The sequence below is a fragment of the Osmia bicornis genome, chromosome 15 (assembly GCF_907164935.1).
Source record: "Osmia bicornis bicornis chromosome 15, iOsmBic2.1, whole genome shotgun sequence".
Classification (NCBI taxonomy): domain Eukaryota; kingdom Metazoa; phylum Arthropoda; class Insecta; order Hymenoptera; family Megachilidae; genus Osmia; species Osmia bicornis.
In genome coordinates, this window is record NC_060230.1 from 6,712,786 (window position 1) to 6,729,684 (window position 16,899).

At 43.0% G+C, this 16,899-nt stretch overlaps 1 protein-coding gene across 1 annotated transcript in view; it reads right to left on the reverse strand.

Annotated features, from left to right (window-relative positions):
• Positions 1-8,412: 8,412 nt before the first annotated feature.
• LOC114877299 (neprilysin-1) overlaps positions 8,413-16,899 on the reverse strand; it is a 48,396-nt gene continuing 39,909 nt past the window's right edge. The window contains exons 11-19 of the mRNA XM_029189689.2: positions 13,339-13,525; positions 12,577-12,753; positions 12,276-12,376; positions 11,949-12,004; positions 11,602-11,888; positions 11,375-11,533; positions 11,227-11,303; positions 10,880-11,159; positions 8,413-10,809 (exon numbers count right to left, since the gene is read on the reverse strand). Of these exons, the coding sequence (XP_029045522.2) occupies positions 11,060-11,159; positions 11,227-11,303; positions 11,375-11,533; positions 11,602-11,888; positions 11,949-12,004; positions 12,276-12,376; positions 12,577-12,753; positions 13,339-13,525 (1,144 nt within the window). The 3' untranslated portion in view covers positions 8,413-10,809; positions 10,880-11,059. The remainder of the gene's footprint in view (positions 10,810-10,879; positions 11,160-11,226; positions 11,304-11,374; positions 11,534-11,601; positions 11,889-11,948; positions 12,005-12,275; positions 12,377-12,576; positions 12,754-13,338; positions 13,526-16,899) is intronic.

Here is a 16,899-nt window from a genome sequence, read left to right on the forward strand (position 1 = left end):
ATGTATCCTCGGAAAGCGTGGACGGTACCAATAAACGATCTTTCGTTGGATCCAAATTATAGCCCGTGTTCGGTGTTAATTTGATATCGTTATACGTGAAATCCATGCTGTTCCTTGTATCCCGATAGTGTTTATCAAAGGTGCCCAATCTGATGAGATAAACGTCCTGTGTAGCGCGAATTTAGTGACTCCAAGATCTTGAATACAATTAATCGAATTGTATACCGATTGAATTACCTTACGGACGAACCGTTTGTTAAATCCTGCCAGAAAATTGATCCATCGGCAGAGCTACCTTTTACATAGATTTGAAGATGAATTTTGTGAGCTACGAGAGGTTCTTCCAGCTGGTAGACCGAGTACCTAGAAAATATGACGTTTTTACCTTTTCACTTATAAAGGAGCAAATAAAACGAACCATAAGTTACTGAATCGTAGACAGTGAGCCGATTCGAGGTATTTCGAAGGATCCACGTTTGGGGGATGTCTCTGATTCGAGCAATCTTGACCTCCTCGAATCTGCGGTTCTTTGAACTTATTTTCACCAGACTTCTTCGGTTCTATCCTATTCTTGTTCTTCTCGCACAATGAAAATTTATCAATGATCCTCCACTTGTTTCCGCAGTCTGGTGTTTCAATCTGTTCCTCTTCCGATAGCATGAGTAAGTTCCTTTTAAAGGGCCATTTGCTCTTAATCTTTTTATCATTCTTCTTATTCGCATTCTTTTTCTTCTTCTTAGGTTTTCTTTTCCGCTTTCGTCGCCGTTTCTTCTTCCCCTGTCTGCTGTCTTTCTTTTTAGATTCTCGTTTTCGTTCACGCCCCGCGTTACTCATAGACGCTTCTCTTTTCTCTTTCATATTAGATTTATCTTCCTTGCAAACGTTATTATTTTTCGAGGGCTCCTCGTTTTCTTCCTTCTTCCCTGTTCCACAACCCGTCACGTCGCGTTTCTCGTCATCGCCTCTTATCACCGATCTAATTATCCCTTTAATCAAATCAGACTCTGCTGGTTTCGATTCCTCATCAACTTCATCATCTTCCTTATCGTTTACAGACCCAACGTTTTCATTTTCATTCACCCCTTCTCCCATTAGAACCACAGTCTCGGTGCTCGACGATGGCGATACTTCAGGCTCTGAAAGTTTCCCCAGACTCCAAAACGTTTGATTATCAGGAACGATAATGAACTTTTTCAAATGAATCAAAGTGCGGCCGGTTTGGTTGCTCGAGTTCCCCGCGTCTGTCACCAGTTTCTCCAACTTCTTCACGAATTCAGATACAGCCTGCATGTTCTTCTTCTCCGTCGTTTCATTATCATCTGCCGCGGAGGTATTGTACTCTGCCACACTCTTCGAGAAGCCGAAAGCTTGTTGCTTCTGGGGCGGCAAAGTTTCTTCCTGAACGCTGTCGTAACGCTCCGTCGTGATAGTAGTAGCTAACTGTTCGGTGGTACTCGGGTATTCAGTCGTATTTAAATCTTGAATGCTCAGCAACGCTGTGTTCGCGAAGGCAGCCATTTTCCCAACGACCGTGGTTGTTTCTGGCAGGTCAATCCTCTCCGTGGTGCTGTTTAAGGCATAACAGCCACCAGAAAGAACGGTGGTAGCCGCGTCTTCAGCTTCTGCGTTCAAGAACGATGCTTCAGGTTCGTTGGACAGGTCCAGTGAAATCTGAGGCGAGTCTATAAGAGATTCAGTAATTAAGAAATTTAAATAAAGACATTATAATCGAAGTTACCTTCAGAATCAGATAAAGGCACATTCTTCAGGTCTTCGGAGCCTGAAGACACATCTCCGTCCTTCGCCTCTGTTTCCTTTGAAACGGATTCCACGTCCCGTTTGAGGTTCGAAGGCTCAAAATCCTTCGGACTGTATTTCTCATCAGTTCTGTGTAACCCTTTCAATAACCTTGTTTCTTCTTCATCAGCATTCTCGATAGCATCTACGGATTTCTTCTGCAGACGAAGCAGTTTCTGAGGACGATTCACGTCCCTGTATTTCACAGCGTTCCCATTTCTTTCACGGATTACACCCGAGTATTCTTTCGATTGATCACCCGTCTCGTCAGAGTCTACCGGTTGGGCGCCGAATGCGTTCGACAAAAAATTAGCATTGTCCGTGTTCGACGCGTCGACGAAAGAACTGGAGGCTGACTCTGATGGCAATCGATCGACGTACTCGTTCATCGTCCCAGAATCGATGGAACTCTTTGGCAGGAATTCCGGCGCGGCATTGAAACTGATGGACACCGGTCGCCCGTTCGAATCGCTTTCCAAGTGAATTTTCCCTGTCAGTGATATCTCGAAATCTTTCCCCAATTCTTGCCCATCCTTCTCGCTCGGAAACGAATCCTCTGCCTTCGAATTCTCCGTCAATCTGTCGAAATCAACCGGCACACTGTTGTCCGCTAAACGGCTGTACGAATCGTCGTTTTGCACGTTCTCTTGGATTCTCGAATCTCCAGGAATCATCCTCTGGGCAGATTCTTCTATGAAAGGAACTGTTTCGTCGTTTTCGAGAGACTCTTCAGGGTTGCCGACATCCTTGGCCTGCCTTTCTTCGAGGACTTCGTACCCCGGCTCCTTGGGCATCGAATAATCGTACCCCTCGAACGAATCCTCCAGAGGTGATTGCAGCTGCTTTTTGCTACGGTTTTTGTTACTTTTATTTCGTTTCGAAGAGGCTCGTTCAGTGTCCCGTTTCTTCGACTTCTCCACGCGCGACCTCAAACTCTTTAGATGTTTAGAAGACTCCTTCTCATATTCATCATCCTCGTCGTCTTTAACGTGCTTCTTTTTATTTTTACTCGTCTTCTGATGGTGCCTCTTGGTACTCTTCGAGTTTTTAACGGACAACAGACGTCTGCTTCTACGATATTTATTTTTAGAACAAGGTGGTAGTATCCTACCTGAAATTTCTGGCTGATTCAAGTTATCAGATCCCTTCTGGATTCTTCCAGTTTCTTTTGAATTGGTCAGACTTCTGCTAGGAAGAACACCGTCCGCACGATTCTTACTTTTAACCGTATACTCCGAAGACTCTGTAGTGGCGTACCATGGATGATGAATCCACTTAATTCCTGGCGAATTTCTGATCTCTGCTTTTCTTCTTCTACCTCCATTCACTAGGTCGCTCCGATCTTTCTTCAGCCTGTATCCTTTCCCATAATTCGCCTTTTCAGCATCGTCCTGACCATTAACCATCAATTGCACGTAATTCCGCTGTTCACGAAGGAAACTGTTGCTCGAGCCCAGCTTCTCTTTCATCAGATTAACGTTTTCAGCTTCGAAGGAGAATTTCATCGAATCCTTCTTCCCACCGTGGTACCAAGGATTATCGGCACGAGGACTTCTATGGTACCTGTACGGCTGACGAAACCCATTCAACGATGAATCCTTATTCTGAATCGCCAAAGGTGTCATACGTTTCTTCTTCCTTCGTCGCTCTTCGGTTATCAGGTTGATTTCCGAATCGAACCTTCGTCGAACAAGCGTAGTTGCGGCAGTCGTTGGGGGATTGGTCTCGTCAGGGAAAGTCAACTCGTCTATGACAACCTCGTTATGGAACTCGCCAGAAGTTTGCTTCGATGCGTCTTTGAGGGGCTTGATCGAAGGTCGGAAAACCTGATCCGTGATCTTCGTGGTACCAACGCCGGTCGTCGTTGCTTCCGTCGTGTTCTCCGTCGTCGTTGTTGACTCGTTCAACCCTAGTGTACTGGTGATCGCGAATGTTTGACGAGTTGTTTCCGACTGAACCCGAAGACCAAAAGCTTTCTGTATGCTTTTACCAAGACTTCCCAACCGGCCGACCACCGTGGATCGATTGGACGGTTTCGAGGTATCTTTCGGAACGGTGGTTTGCTGCTGCTGGTTCAGCGGATTGGTTACCACCTTGAAGAGATCGACTACTATCAATGCCTGCGTGATCTCCGTCGATGTTTCCTTAGTTAAAGCAAAATCCTCGGCATTCTCTGCGTTTTCTGATAAAGATAGATCTGGGGTTATTTTCAACTGATCGTCGATCATCGATAACCCCATCGTAGGTGAAATCACAAGGTCAGAATTGGATGTTGAACTCTTGGATTTTTCAAATTTGTTCTCGGGTAAATTAATACGTGGATGATCATCTATTTCTTCATCTTTTCCTAAATTCTCAGCTTCAAGGTTAAGATTTGTATCCGACCCTGTATCATCTTCAATTTGATTCATTTTGTCTTCAAGAATTGGCTCAGTGGCTTCGTTGGACGCGTCCCTATCCCGAGTCTCTTCAACTTTTTGCCCAGATGATACATCGTTCGTTTCCTTAAGCTTATTCCCCGTCTCTGTGTCATCGCGATAGCTGTACTGCTTCGTCTTATCAATCTCAGGGGTTTCCGGCACCTCTTCCACGCTTCCCTTCGACCCCATCGAATCCTCCTTCAGCACGTCGTTTATACGACTAAATTTCTCTTCGATCCGTTTATCTAAATTGTCCTTTGACATCGATTCCTGGCCCTTGGTAGCTTCGGCAACGTTATTCGGCTTAGCTCTACGATGCGTGAATTTACCCGACCTTGGATGATCGTTCGTGCGTTCCTGCAAGGGTCTCGAGGAGTCTATGTACACTTGGACCTCGCGAGCAGAATTCGGATTACCCGACGCGAATCCTTTGTCATCGTCGAGGTTTTTGCTCCTCCTCTTTCGACGGCTTCGCCTCGAGGACGGTTCGTTTCGCCTTTTCGATCTGCGTCGATTTCTTCCAGCACGAAACGGTCCATTGGATCGTCTAAAGTTTCTTTCGCTTTGGTAACCATCGACTTCGTGTTCGTTCTGGTTTCTGCGGTCACGATGCTGCCTATTCTTACGATAAGACAGGTTCTTCAAGGTTCTCTTCTGCGGCGTGTAATTTTCGATACTCCCTTTGCACGGACGATTCTTTACACCGTCGAAACAATCGTCATTTTGTAACAGGTTCTCGTCGATGTTGATCATCTGCGAAATCAACTTCACACCGACGTCTTCGAGGGTACGAATCGATTTCTCGTTCCCGTTCGATCGTGCTACGACCGTTCCATGTTTCTCGTTAAAACTCTTGACTCTAATATCCGGCCGGCGAGACGTACCTTCCATTACTCTATTCAAATTACCTTTGCCGGTGTAGCGAGCTGACTGGCTCACAGGAGACCCATTGCTATTCAATACACCTGTCGACAAATTTTTTAAAGGCTCGTTTAAATGCATAGCAGGTCGGATCGGGACTGAATCGATTGTCGAAGTAACGGGAAACGCTTTGTTCCTCTTCTTTGGGAGAGAACCTTTATTTCCAGAGAAGGATTCACCCTTTCGCCCGTCCTCCTTGACATAGTTCGCTGATGTAACTGCCTTCTTCCACCATTTTTTCTTTAATTCCTGCTTGCTCGAACGAAATGAATCCTTTGTATCGGTTAAAACCATCGACGAATTCTGCGCTTTCATGCTCTTCGATCGGCCCGCGTGTTTCCCTCCCTCACGCCGTGATTTTTCAACTTCCGTTTTCGAATCAACCGACTGGAATCCGCGATTATTTCTTTCATTTTCTGTCAGGGACTGTCGATTTTTCGGCTGTTTTTTCACGGAATTGAAACGTTCTACGTCAGAGATCGATTTACCGCCATTGAAATTTTCTTTATCCACCATTTTCACCTGATCTCGTTGTTTTTCACCGAGACCAGCTTTTCCTGATTTTCCCCCAGAGACATTTTCCCGTTGAATCGTTCTGTCGCACGCAACGTTCCTGTTGGACGCTGTTTTATCGCCGCTTGGCGCCCTTCCAACGGACACTTCCGGTCTCGTGGACGACACCGATGTCGACGAGGCGACCTCCCGTTCTCTGGAATGTTTTTCGCGATCGCTGGAATCCGTGACACGGGAATTCGAGGCTTCCTTTTTCCCCGATAGGAGATACTCCCCGTGATTGTTCTCTTCTTTGTTTCCACGCAATGACATCGGCGAGGATCGATCGATCGATTTATGCCGCGCGTCTTTTTCCCGAGGTGCATCCGACCTGGAAACACTGCTTCCAATTGTTTCTCTGCTAGCAGAATTCACGGGTCGCGTGTTTGATTTCTTCATCGATCGAGAGTCATTCTTCGTGATCTGGCGTTCCGCCATCGGATCGTTCGCTATTCTTGTATACCCGTTCTGCTTTGCTAACCTGTTGCGAGGTTTGTTTGCGACGTCGTTGTAGTTTGACTTGGCTGCGGCATCGAAACTTTCTACGGAATCGTTCGAGCCTGCGAACTGACGTCCAGCATTCACCCTCGGATCGCAGGAACAGCAGAAACCCTGTACAGCGGTGGCGATGGTATTAGATAGAGCGAGAGGGTGGTAATTGAGCTGGCGAAAATGATAACGAGAGTGGTGATGATGGCGTTAGCGATGGCGCTAGCAATATCGATAGCGATAGAGGTGGCAAAGAGATAGTAATAACGTTTGCAATTGCGATAGCGCCGGTGGTGGCGCTTGCAATGTCGATAGCGATAGAGGTGGCATAGAAATAGTGATAACGCTTGCAATTGCGATAGAGCTAGTGCTGGCGCTAGCAATAGAGGTAGCATAGAAATAGTAATTATGCTTGCGATGGGGATAAAGTTAACGATGGCGCTGGCAATTTCAATAGAGATAGTGATAACGTTTGCAATTTCGATAGAGATAGTAATAACGCTCGCAATTGCAGTAGAGTTAGTGATAGCGCTAGCAATGTTGTTAGCGATAGAGGTAGCATAGAAATAGTGATAGCGCTTGCAATTGCGATAGAGCTAGTGATGATGCTAGCAATAGAGGTAGCGTAGAAATAGTAATAACGCTTGCGATGGTGATAAAGTTAACGATGGCGCTTGGAATTTCAATAGAGATAGCGATAACGTTTGCAATTTCGATAGAGACAGTGATAACGCTAGCCACCAAAAAATTAAAAAAATTTTATTACGTATACCAAAAGCAGGAGACCTTGATGAGATCATACCCCTTGATGAGATCAATGTCATTTACCTGGCTAAAAGGAACTGGTTCTCCACGCATGAACGTCTGACCGCAGGTTGGATTCTCCGGATCAACGTTACACCCGGTGTAATTCGGGCTCTCGTTGTTAATCACTTCTTCCCTCGCCTCTGCGTTAACAACCTTGTTCAAAGTCGCGCGATCAATAAGGTTGCTCGCGAGATTTCGTCAGCTACTCTGCTGGTATCTCGACCAACGACGGGTAAAACGTTCCCATGGAACCTTGATTATCTGGCTCTGATACGAAAATCGATGGAACTTCCCCTTATCACGATAAATTACCAACAGAGTCACCAACGAGTAGATGATTACAGAGCGCAGCAACTCCTTAATGAAAAAATCATGGTACTCACGCTTTGAAATTTTAAACCGTACAATTGTAATACTGCTTCTTGACGAACTTTGATTACGTATGGATTCTGTAGTGGCATCTTTTTCATTGTGGCTGAATCCAGCACGTGATCGATCACTATGAATTTCTCTTCCATTTCGGTCTGTAATGATCCCTGATCAGTGCCAGGGCAATTATGTAAATTATTGATTAATCACCTTGCCGATATTATTGAACCTTATGTTGATAACAATCTTCCGCGTGCAATTTGTTATCCCTTGATACTCTGTGTAGCCACGTCGCGCTCGTCGCTTGTTAAAATCGTTAGAATACCTTTCAGATAAAATTAAAAAACAGTACACTCGTCTTTAAAAGTAACCAACGACATATTGCTTTCCCTTTATTTACTTTGTGCAACGAGACAGCACCGCTCTGATCTCTATCGACGGTCGATTCCATCCATTTACATTCTCTTGGATCTTATCTTTCTCAACGAATCGCGATGGGCAATCTGGATTTCTGGAAGGATGAAGCCGTGGGATGTACTCGAATTCTGACACATAGGGAAACCGTGCTTCGCTCATAATTGAACAGGAGATCAGTATCATCTGTACGATCGAGGATATAAATAACAAGACCTTCCAGAAGAGATTAGATTAGTTCGTTGCTTGATACTGATGTTACCCAGAGGATCAGGAGGTGCCAGACAGCCAATGACATGTTAGATGATCTGTCAGGGAGCTCATTCTTGGATGCAGGCTTCGAGGCTCTAATAATTGCTAACGGTATAAAGATATTAGAAAGGATGAATAACAGTAAGAGAAGAATAGTTGAAACTTTCACTCGCTGGTTACTGATTTTTTATACAGTTGATCTGATTTGCTGTTGCATTTCACGCAGGGGTTAGAAGCAGAGGAACGTCGAGATACTCGACTGTTTTCCGTCTATGAATGATCGATAGGATCAACGATATTGTCTTCTATCTTCAAGGGGTAACACTTTCAAACGTAGAAATAGAGATCTGAGGAAGTGGATTTTGTATATAAATCATATTTATTTGCCATATGAGTTATCAGCCATTTACATTTACAACGGTGTTTAAATAACGTGACTTTATGCTTTCGATTCGACGAGGATCGTCCAAGTGTCATCCTCGATGATCTATAAGATCCATCGAATATATTTAATCAATCAAATCAGAATTTATAATTTTCATTTTTTAATTAACCATCGAGAATGAACAGAAGGAAGGGATCCTCGAGTTGCTTAAGTACTGCTTAAGAATATCACAGATCGCGATTCTTGCGTAAACGCACTAAAATTGTAACAACCTTCGCTAGTCGTCGGCTCACGACGATGAAATTTCTGCGGTTCGCGGAAATTTGATTTTTGCAACACGATCGGTAGCTGCCGATCCAAGTTGCGAACCAACGTCTCCGTTCGACGACCAAAGGGAATCACGAGCGTCGCGACGAACAGCGCACTGATCTGTTTCACTGAATTTTATACAAGCTCGACGGGAAATAGGTGGAACAGCGTTGCAAACGTGAATATTTGTGCAAGGAACGTTTAATAAAGGGAACGTGTATTTTGTAGTACAAACAAAGAAAATATACGAACGCATTTCTTGAGCCATCAATGACCCACGCGGCGCATGATACTTTAAAATACTTTTCAATCGCAAAAGAATCGTTGAAAATTTAATAACTATTCCCAAACTATCGTGTCTTGAAGCAACGATAATAATTAACTCTTCCAACATTAGCATAGGGTTGGAAGAAGTTAATTGTTAAAAAAAAGTAGTGAGCTGCTCGTCGAGATCGATTGGAGATCAAAAACTGAAAGCCGATTTTCCATCGAGAACCGAGGCGAAACGGTGTCACGAATAAAAGCGAAGCTTCAATCGAAATTCGTGTTCGTACGAAGGAAAACTGAGCGAAATGCAGGTGAATGAAAGCACGAGAGTTAATTAATTTGCTCTCTAAAACAACCCCCCGTTGAATCAACACGGAGCAATGAACCATGCTTGCCAACACACGGAATGGTTGAGTACGGTACTGCGGGAGTTCGCGATAACGTTGGAAATCAAACATTTTCGATTCTTCTTTAGTGTAGCCAGTTTAAGCCTAGAGAGACAAAGCTTTGCACGTGACCGCTCGATAAATAATTTTTTGGTAATTTTCTTTATTAATTAGTGGGGTCGATCAATCTCCTTAATCTTTCTAAGGTTAATAGATCGACTACCAAGTAATTAAAAATAGACAATTCATTGTTCAATTTCATTTTTTAATTTGTTATTCGAAATTCTGATCATCAATGACAAAAAGGAATAATGTTGTGACGGTTTCGATCCCACAGTACTTTTTTTCAGTTAACTAAACTAAACTGAAGAAAGTTAGGGTGAAGAGAGAGAAGGGCGGGAACCCGTTATTTACAATCTTTACAATCTTTACAGACTAATAAGAGCGAAGACAATCGGTGCGCGAGAAACTAAACGATTCGCTTCGTGAGTGCTTACAAATCGCGTTTTGTCAACCCGAGAAAGATTTAATTAACCGTCTTTACGAACAATTTCAAATGACGAATCTTTGAACCAGCTTCAATCATTCGTTGTTGGAGAAACTCTAGCTCTTTGCACTGTAATTATTTTATATCTTTCGATATAAAATACAAATATGTAATATTATTGCTTGCGGTTATTTGAAGTTGTTAATATTTAAAGATGAACTTCAGTGAAATTAATATTCAAATTCATCCTGTTATTATTTTCAATATTGTCACAATTGGCTTTTATATTTGATGAAAATGTCAATTTTATTATGTTATATCGTTCAATTACAATAGAGAAAGATTAAAATAGTAAAAATAGTGTCTTCGAAGCGGTGAGTTTATAGTGCAAAAGGCTAGAAATCGTCGAGTATCCAAGAAAAATACGCAAACTCTTTGTCCTAAGATTGAAGTTGATTGTTTCGAATCTTCTTCCTATCGAAGAACCAATTCGTTCGATTCTAATCTCGATTTATTCGGTGCTCGAGCACGATACAATCATCTCTGTCTATCAGTAATGCTCGTTCCGCTAAAGAAACAACGTCGATCGCTAATTCCCTCATCAAGCTTACTGATATCTACCGATTCCTTTGCAAACTGAACGATCGAAGCGCATTATAATCTGCTTACATGTACGTGTACGTTTTTTTTCTTATTTTCTTTTTTTTTTTTAATTTTCTTTTGCTTGTATCACTCACTCGTCTGTTCTCTCGTATAATTTTATTGCTTTCACTATGATAAGTATTCTAAGGACCTCTAAAAGGCGTCGTAGGGAGAGATATTAACGTTAACGAATTCGAACGAATTCACTCGTTATCGTAGACTCTGAAAAAGCTTATCTATCGATCGATCCTTCGTAATCGACGATCGAATATCGATTCGACGATCTTTCCCCTCCCGGTTCTAACAGAATCTCTGGAAAACAAAATAAAATTATTGAAAATGCAATTTTTCGCGTAGAAATGTTAGATGCAGGTGTGCGTACTAGAGGATGGTAGTTGAATCGATTTTCTCCGACGCAGGATCGCTCGAAAATCGTTGACAAAACTAAGCAACCCTTGTCGCTCGGGCCGTCACTAACTGCAACACGCCGTTTTCCGAGTCGAATCCCAGGGATCGAGAATATTGATGCGAATGAAGTCTGACGTTTTCGGTGAACCGATCATCACCAAGTGGTGCACTTGTTCGGGGGGTTCATTTTCGTTCCGATCGGGCAACGGAACGCGTCCGCGAACGCCTGGGAATTCATCATAATCCCGTTGACCCTACAGATGAAAAATTAAAAATTTGTTAAAAATCATCGATTTTTCGTTTAGTACAAAAGCAACGTACCTTTCAGGCTGAGGCGTGTGATAATCGAGTTCAACGGAGAGAATGTAGGCCTCGGCAGTCATATTAGAACAGTATGTCTAAGATGTCAGAATTATTCAAAATTTTCTTTATCAAAATTGAAAGAATTAATCAGAGAAGTAGAATTTACCTGGGCGGCGCTTATAAAAAAAAGCTGACTCGGTCGAAGTCCTTCGAATCCAGGAAGAGTCCGATCCTTCCCGTTCGTCAGAGCGTGCCAGGTTTTATAAGAAATTTGCAAGGCTCCGATGTCAGCGACGTTCTCGTTCCTCGTTACGTTCCAATCGAACTACGAACAATTATTTATTCGAATATCGATAGCTGAACTTTTCGATTAGGATAGAAAATATTTTCTACCTGTACAGCAACGTCGTTTCCATAAAATTGAACCTTCCTCCAGAAACTCCTCGCGTATAGCCTCGCGACACACTCGATCCTCGCTTCCAGTCTCTTCCAAGATTCTGGCGTGATCCAGAGCCATTGATCGACGTTCAAATCGGGATCTAGTGGCAGTCGACGTCGATGAAGATCGAAAGCGTGTAGAATCTCGTGGCCGATCACTGATCCGAGTGTCGCGTGTGCTGCGTAGGCTGGGCCACTGTCCCAGGACCATGCCCATGCCACCATCATCGCTAATGGAATGCCTAAAAAGAAATTGACAAATGCTCGGCGAATGAAGTGAAACGCGGAAGAAATATTCTTACCGATTGTGTTCGTAGAAGATTCGTAATAAGCATTCACGCTGTAGGGATGTCGACGCCTGAAAAAAGAAAATGCAATTGTAGGAGAGGGGAGAAAAAGGCGTTTTCGTCTCGGGATCGTCTGTCAGACTCGTCAGTGGGGCTGTTAACAGAACTTTTATATATTTGAACTGCATGCCGGGCGACCGCTAGCGAGAATACTGTCATCTCGCCGTCACCTAGCGGTCCCCGGCCCGAACTAAAGGCGTCCGGGGAGACGAAACCCTTCTCTCCCCCTCCACTTAAACTCCTACACAATTTTCTCAAATTTCGTTTATTTGTGTCGCTTACTTTTCCGTCACGTTCCTCCGTAGAACCTTGTCATCCACCGTGCGAATCTGTCGGAACCTCATCAACACGCTGCGGAAGAAATCCTCCGGATCGATCTCCACCTGCCGCAAACGACACTCGGTCACGAAAAGCGTGGAAAAGTGTTTATGGTCTTCCAGGTGTTTGATTACAGAACAGAGAAATCATTTTCACACGCGTTTCTTAATCTAACTGGACATTCTAGAGAAATTGTTGTTAGCAGTGTTCAACGGGGAAAAACTGAAGCATGTCAGGTGTAAGGGAGCATGGAGAAAGGCATCACCTCGGCCATTTCACGGGCCAACAGGGTCTCGTTGTAAAAACCAGGCCAAACGTGAAATCTTCCCCGCAATGAGTTCAGCTTCAACAACGCCTGTGTCCTCGTCTCCTCGTCTAGCCAGGATTTCACCAGGACACGCTCGGCTACCGTTTCCTTCACTCGTTCGAACAGCCCTCCCACCTATTTCAAAGATAATTTTCTTCGTTTACTCTCTGTCAGCAGATTAACACGATAAAGATCACTAATGTCTTCACTGATAGTCATTGCATTTCAAACTGAAATGATGACTGAAAGGATATCTTAAATAAAGGGTGCTATTACTGTAGGTTGCGTTCGAGTCGCAATATTGTACAATGTACTTATTACTGTGTACTACAAGAGTTGAGTTTGTGCATTATTAAGTTACAAGAGTGCATAGAACAGTGGTGAACTTCAGGGCAATCGCTTGGAGCAATGTCCTATATCAGAATTCTGGTTTAAGCAACATAAATGATGTTTATTCCTCTATGAATAAAGGGTGCTAAAAATTCAATGCTAATTAGAATATTTCACATCAACGCGAAGCTTTCTACCAGCATGCTGGCAGCAAACTTTGTCGCAGAGAAAGGATTAAGGATCTGAAATAAGACACTACCCTTATTTGTTTGAATTACAATTTCAAGACATTGCTCCAACTGTTCATCTTTGATGCATATCATTAGCATAGGTGATAGATCGATGACTCTTCGGATGAATGATAATTTTGATCATTCTTCTCTTCCTTACCCTATTGGCTAGAGTCTCTAAATATTGAGGGGTGTATTGACGAACGTATAGAGCACCAACGATTTCACTGAACACGTCCTTCGTCAATTTGAAGCACGAAAGTTCCCAATCCTTGCTGGCGGTCACGTTCACGATGTCATGGAGCGTGTCCACCGCGTACAGTAGCAACAATCCGTTGTGAATAATCCTTCGTAACAAGATATATTTGTAAGTATTCTTCGTAGCCAGACTGTTCGAATGAATACGCAACGTGTTTCAAGACGAGCAATGAAACAGAATAGAATTTTAGATCTTCCGAAAGAAGATTTGAATACCGTTCGTTCGAGGGAAGTAGGTAGCACAGTTTCGAGGGTTATAACTTTCACACTGCTATTCAGAAGGAGCACAACGAATAAAGCTAGCGAATATATACTTTATTGGAAAGATAATGGCCCCCGGGGCTATAATAATGAACAGCTGGCCTCGAAAGCATAATGAATTAACGTTATCGATTTTTTGCGGTACTACTCACGCTTCGAGGCTGTTTCACAGAAATTTTGATAATTAATATTGTACTTATTATTGCGTTAAATTCGAGACGTCAGTTATTGTTAACCCTCTCAGCGGTGAAGGTATTAAAATTGGCACCCCCTCGGTGAAACACATTCCCGATGTTGTAATATAGAAAGCGCGAACACAATGAAAATTAAACAGTGCATTAACGCTGGTTGGGGTGGTTAGCACGGGGAATAGCATCATCGTCTTGTGTAACATTTACGAGGGTAGAAGTTCGTACGCAGCGTGGACGGTGAGCTAGCTAATAAATGTAGTACCGGCATCAATTTTAATGCCAGCAACCAGCATGGTACGCGTCGTAAATCGCTGCCTAATTCGTCCATTAACCTACGTCGAGAAATTTCATCCCCTACCGGCTGTCGAAACTCAATTCCTGCCTCTATCTCCTGCTCGTACCATCGTTTAATTCGAACGAAAAAGCGTTGAAACGTTACAACACTGATGAATAGAAAGGTTTCGAATGTAAATTGTAGAATTGATGGTGATTCGTAGTGAAATGAGATTAATTCGAACGATTCTGCCTTCTTGCTTCTCCAGAGCGAAACAACTGCTGGCATTAAGTACGATACATGGTCGGGTACAAATTGGCGGCAGGATACCGCCGTCTCATTCTCGCGGCAAGGAATACCTTCGGCAGTAATTATCGCGATGGCTGGATGCATTCATCCCTCCGGTTTCCGTCTGTCTGTCTAGCAGAGATAATAGCGAGCAACGAGCGTGCGCTTGCAAGAGTGGCGTTTCGGAATCCCGAATGTTTGCAACGCTATCAATTCGTTTTGCTGATATTAGGCTTAACTGGCTACGAACTCGATAATTCCGCGGTTACTCCACTCGTATTCCTCGATTTACCATCCCGTACTCCTTTAACCCTTTCCTCTCTGAATACGTACGGTATTGATTGTACACCGCCTATATAACACGGTTCTGGTAAAGTGAAATTCTATGACGAAAAATATCAGCATTGAATACGACATACGCGATACCTCCACCTGGAAGTGTGTTACGGAAACGCGAACTGAAAATTTAAAAAAATGATCGCCTAACCCGACATCGCAACGCGTTCAGGAATCTGTTGCTTCGAACGGAAGCTCCACGACCGAAGAATTTCACCTTGGATTTCCTGGAAAGACTACATTCCTCGTGTTCGACGACCGAATAACCCGAGTTAAGCTATCTAAGCATGAGCCTTGTCTTCAGGAAGTAGCTTTTCCTCAAATTTCCTCTATTTTCTTGAGTCTGGACTCGATTCAAAGCGAAATTAATAGTGTTAACTCAACAAATTATCTCGGTCAAAGGATTTCTTTTCACTGGTATCGCTGTTCGTGGCAATCGTAACGAATGTTTCACGGACGAACGCGTTAATTGATCAACGAATCGAATGATTAAAGGAACACGATTCCCGATTGCTTTCGGTCCGGATTAAATAATTTGTAGCAACAAACTGCAGGAAGCCAAGCATCGGGAGTTTCGGTAAATTTAAGCGAATCAGTACATATAGAACAGACGTAACGTCGTCGTTTAGCTTGCACGATTTCAACGCGTCTATGTGTTATGCAAATTTTCTTGCTTCCCTGTCAGTGTCTGCGACATTCCCGACCGCAACGCGCAATCTGCCTCATGGTATTCAACTAACCGTGCTGAGAAGTTTGTTTAATGTAATCGGTACGATTCGGTGATCGATGTCCGAAAAGTTACCCTGAATATCAATTTGCTTCCTCAAAACCTCAGACTGTGCTAATTGAAGCTTTTTGATTAATGAGATACGTAATTAGCGAAAATTTACTTGGATATCTGGGTACCCATCAAATAGTCAATAATATGTCAAGATGATGCAGTTTAATGCATCGGTGCATCGGATGCAATTTTTTTCAATGCAATTCCGATACTTTCAAACTGGTTTGTATATTTCCATTGTGTTCTTTAAACGAAAGATAAATGACTCGGCTAATTGAGTAATCAAAAGACGGCTTAATTACTGTTTCGCTCACGTTCCAGCACGGTTTACTTCGGTTATTGAGCAAACAAATATTCCCTGAATATTATCGTTTCCCAATTTTCGCTCAATCCGGCCTACCGATCCCACGAATTTTCCAGGGTTTTCGATAATTATAGTAACCACACAATGGGATTATATGTACAATCGCGAACCGTACAGGCGTGATTAATTTCCTGTTATCGAACTTTTCATTAGCAATATTTCTTCAAAAGATAACAGTGTTAAAGCCACTGATGTATCGAGGCACCTCGTTAATTCCCACTGCATTTTTGCTGAAATATCTCCTCGATAATTCGAGACCGTTGTTCAGGAAGTTGGCGGCTGGTTTGCTCCCGGGAACAAAGTATCGGTTGGTCGAATCGCGAATGGCAACACTGAATGAATATTAATGCAATGAGATGCAGTCACCTAACCAGAAGAATTTATTTACGTCGCTTTCGGCTGTATTCGTTAGGCGCCAGAGGAAGTATTGTTATCGAACCCGGTAGTCTCTCGCGACCGGAAACCACGAATACTGACCGTACGATCATCCAATTGCAAATTATTCACTTTGAGCGATCGACGACATTTTCAAATCAGTAGAAAATAGAAATTTTTCCGTCGAGTTTTAATTTCTTTTTAAATTATCAACAACACCCAATATTAGAGGTAGTTTCATAAAAACTAGCGATCGTAAAAAAATTTCCGATATAACGACAGTTATCGCAATGCGTCGTTATTTTTAATATTACGCCGGTCGTTCGACTAATAAACGAGCCTCTAGCCACTATAATAACGACGTCAATTTTTTACTTCCATCATATAGCAAATGTTGCAACGCACTTAACGGTAACAGCTTGTTTTAATGACCGAAAAATTTAAGACGCGATAAAAATCGACGGAGGAAGAAAGACTTTCCTTTGTTTCCTCTATTTTCCGACGCGAAAGCGTTCGTTTAAACATCGCGGCCTTTAATATTCCGTAAATTCGGGGCTTAATGTTGCGGAAGAACGAGGAAGAATCGAATTCAT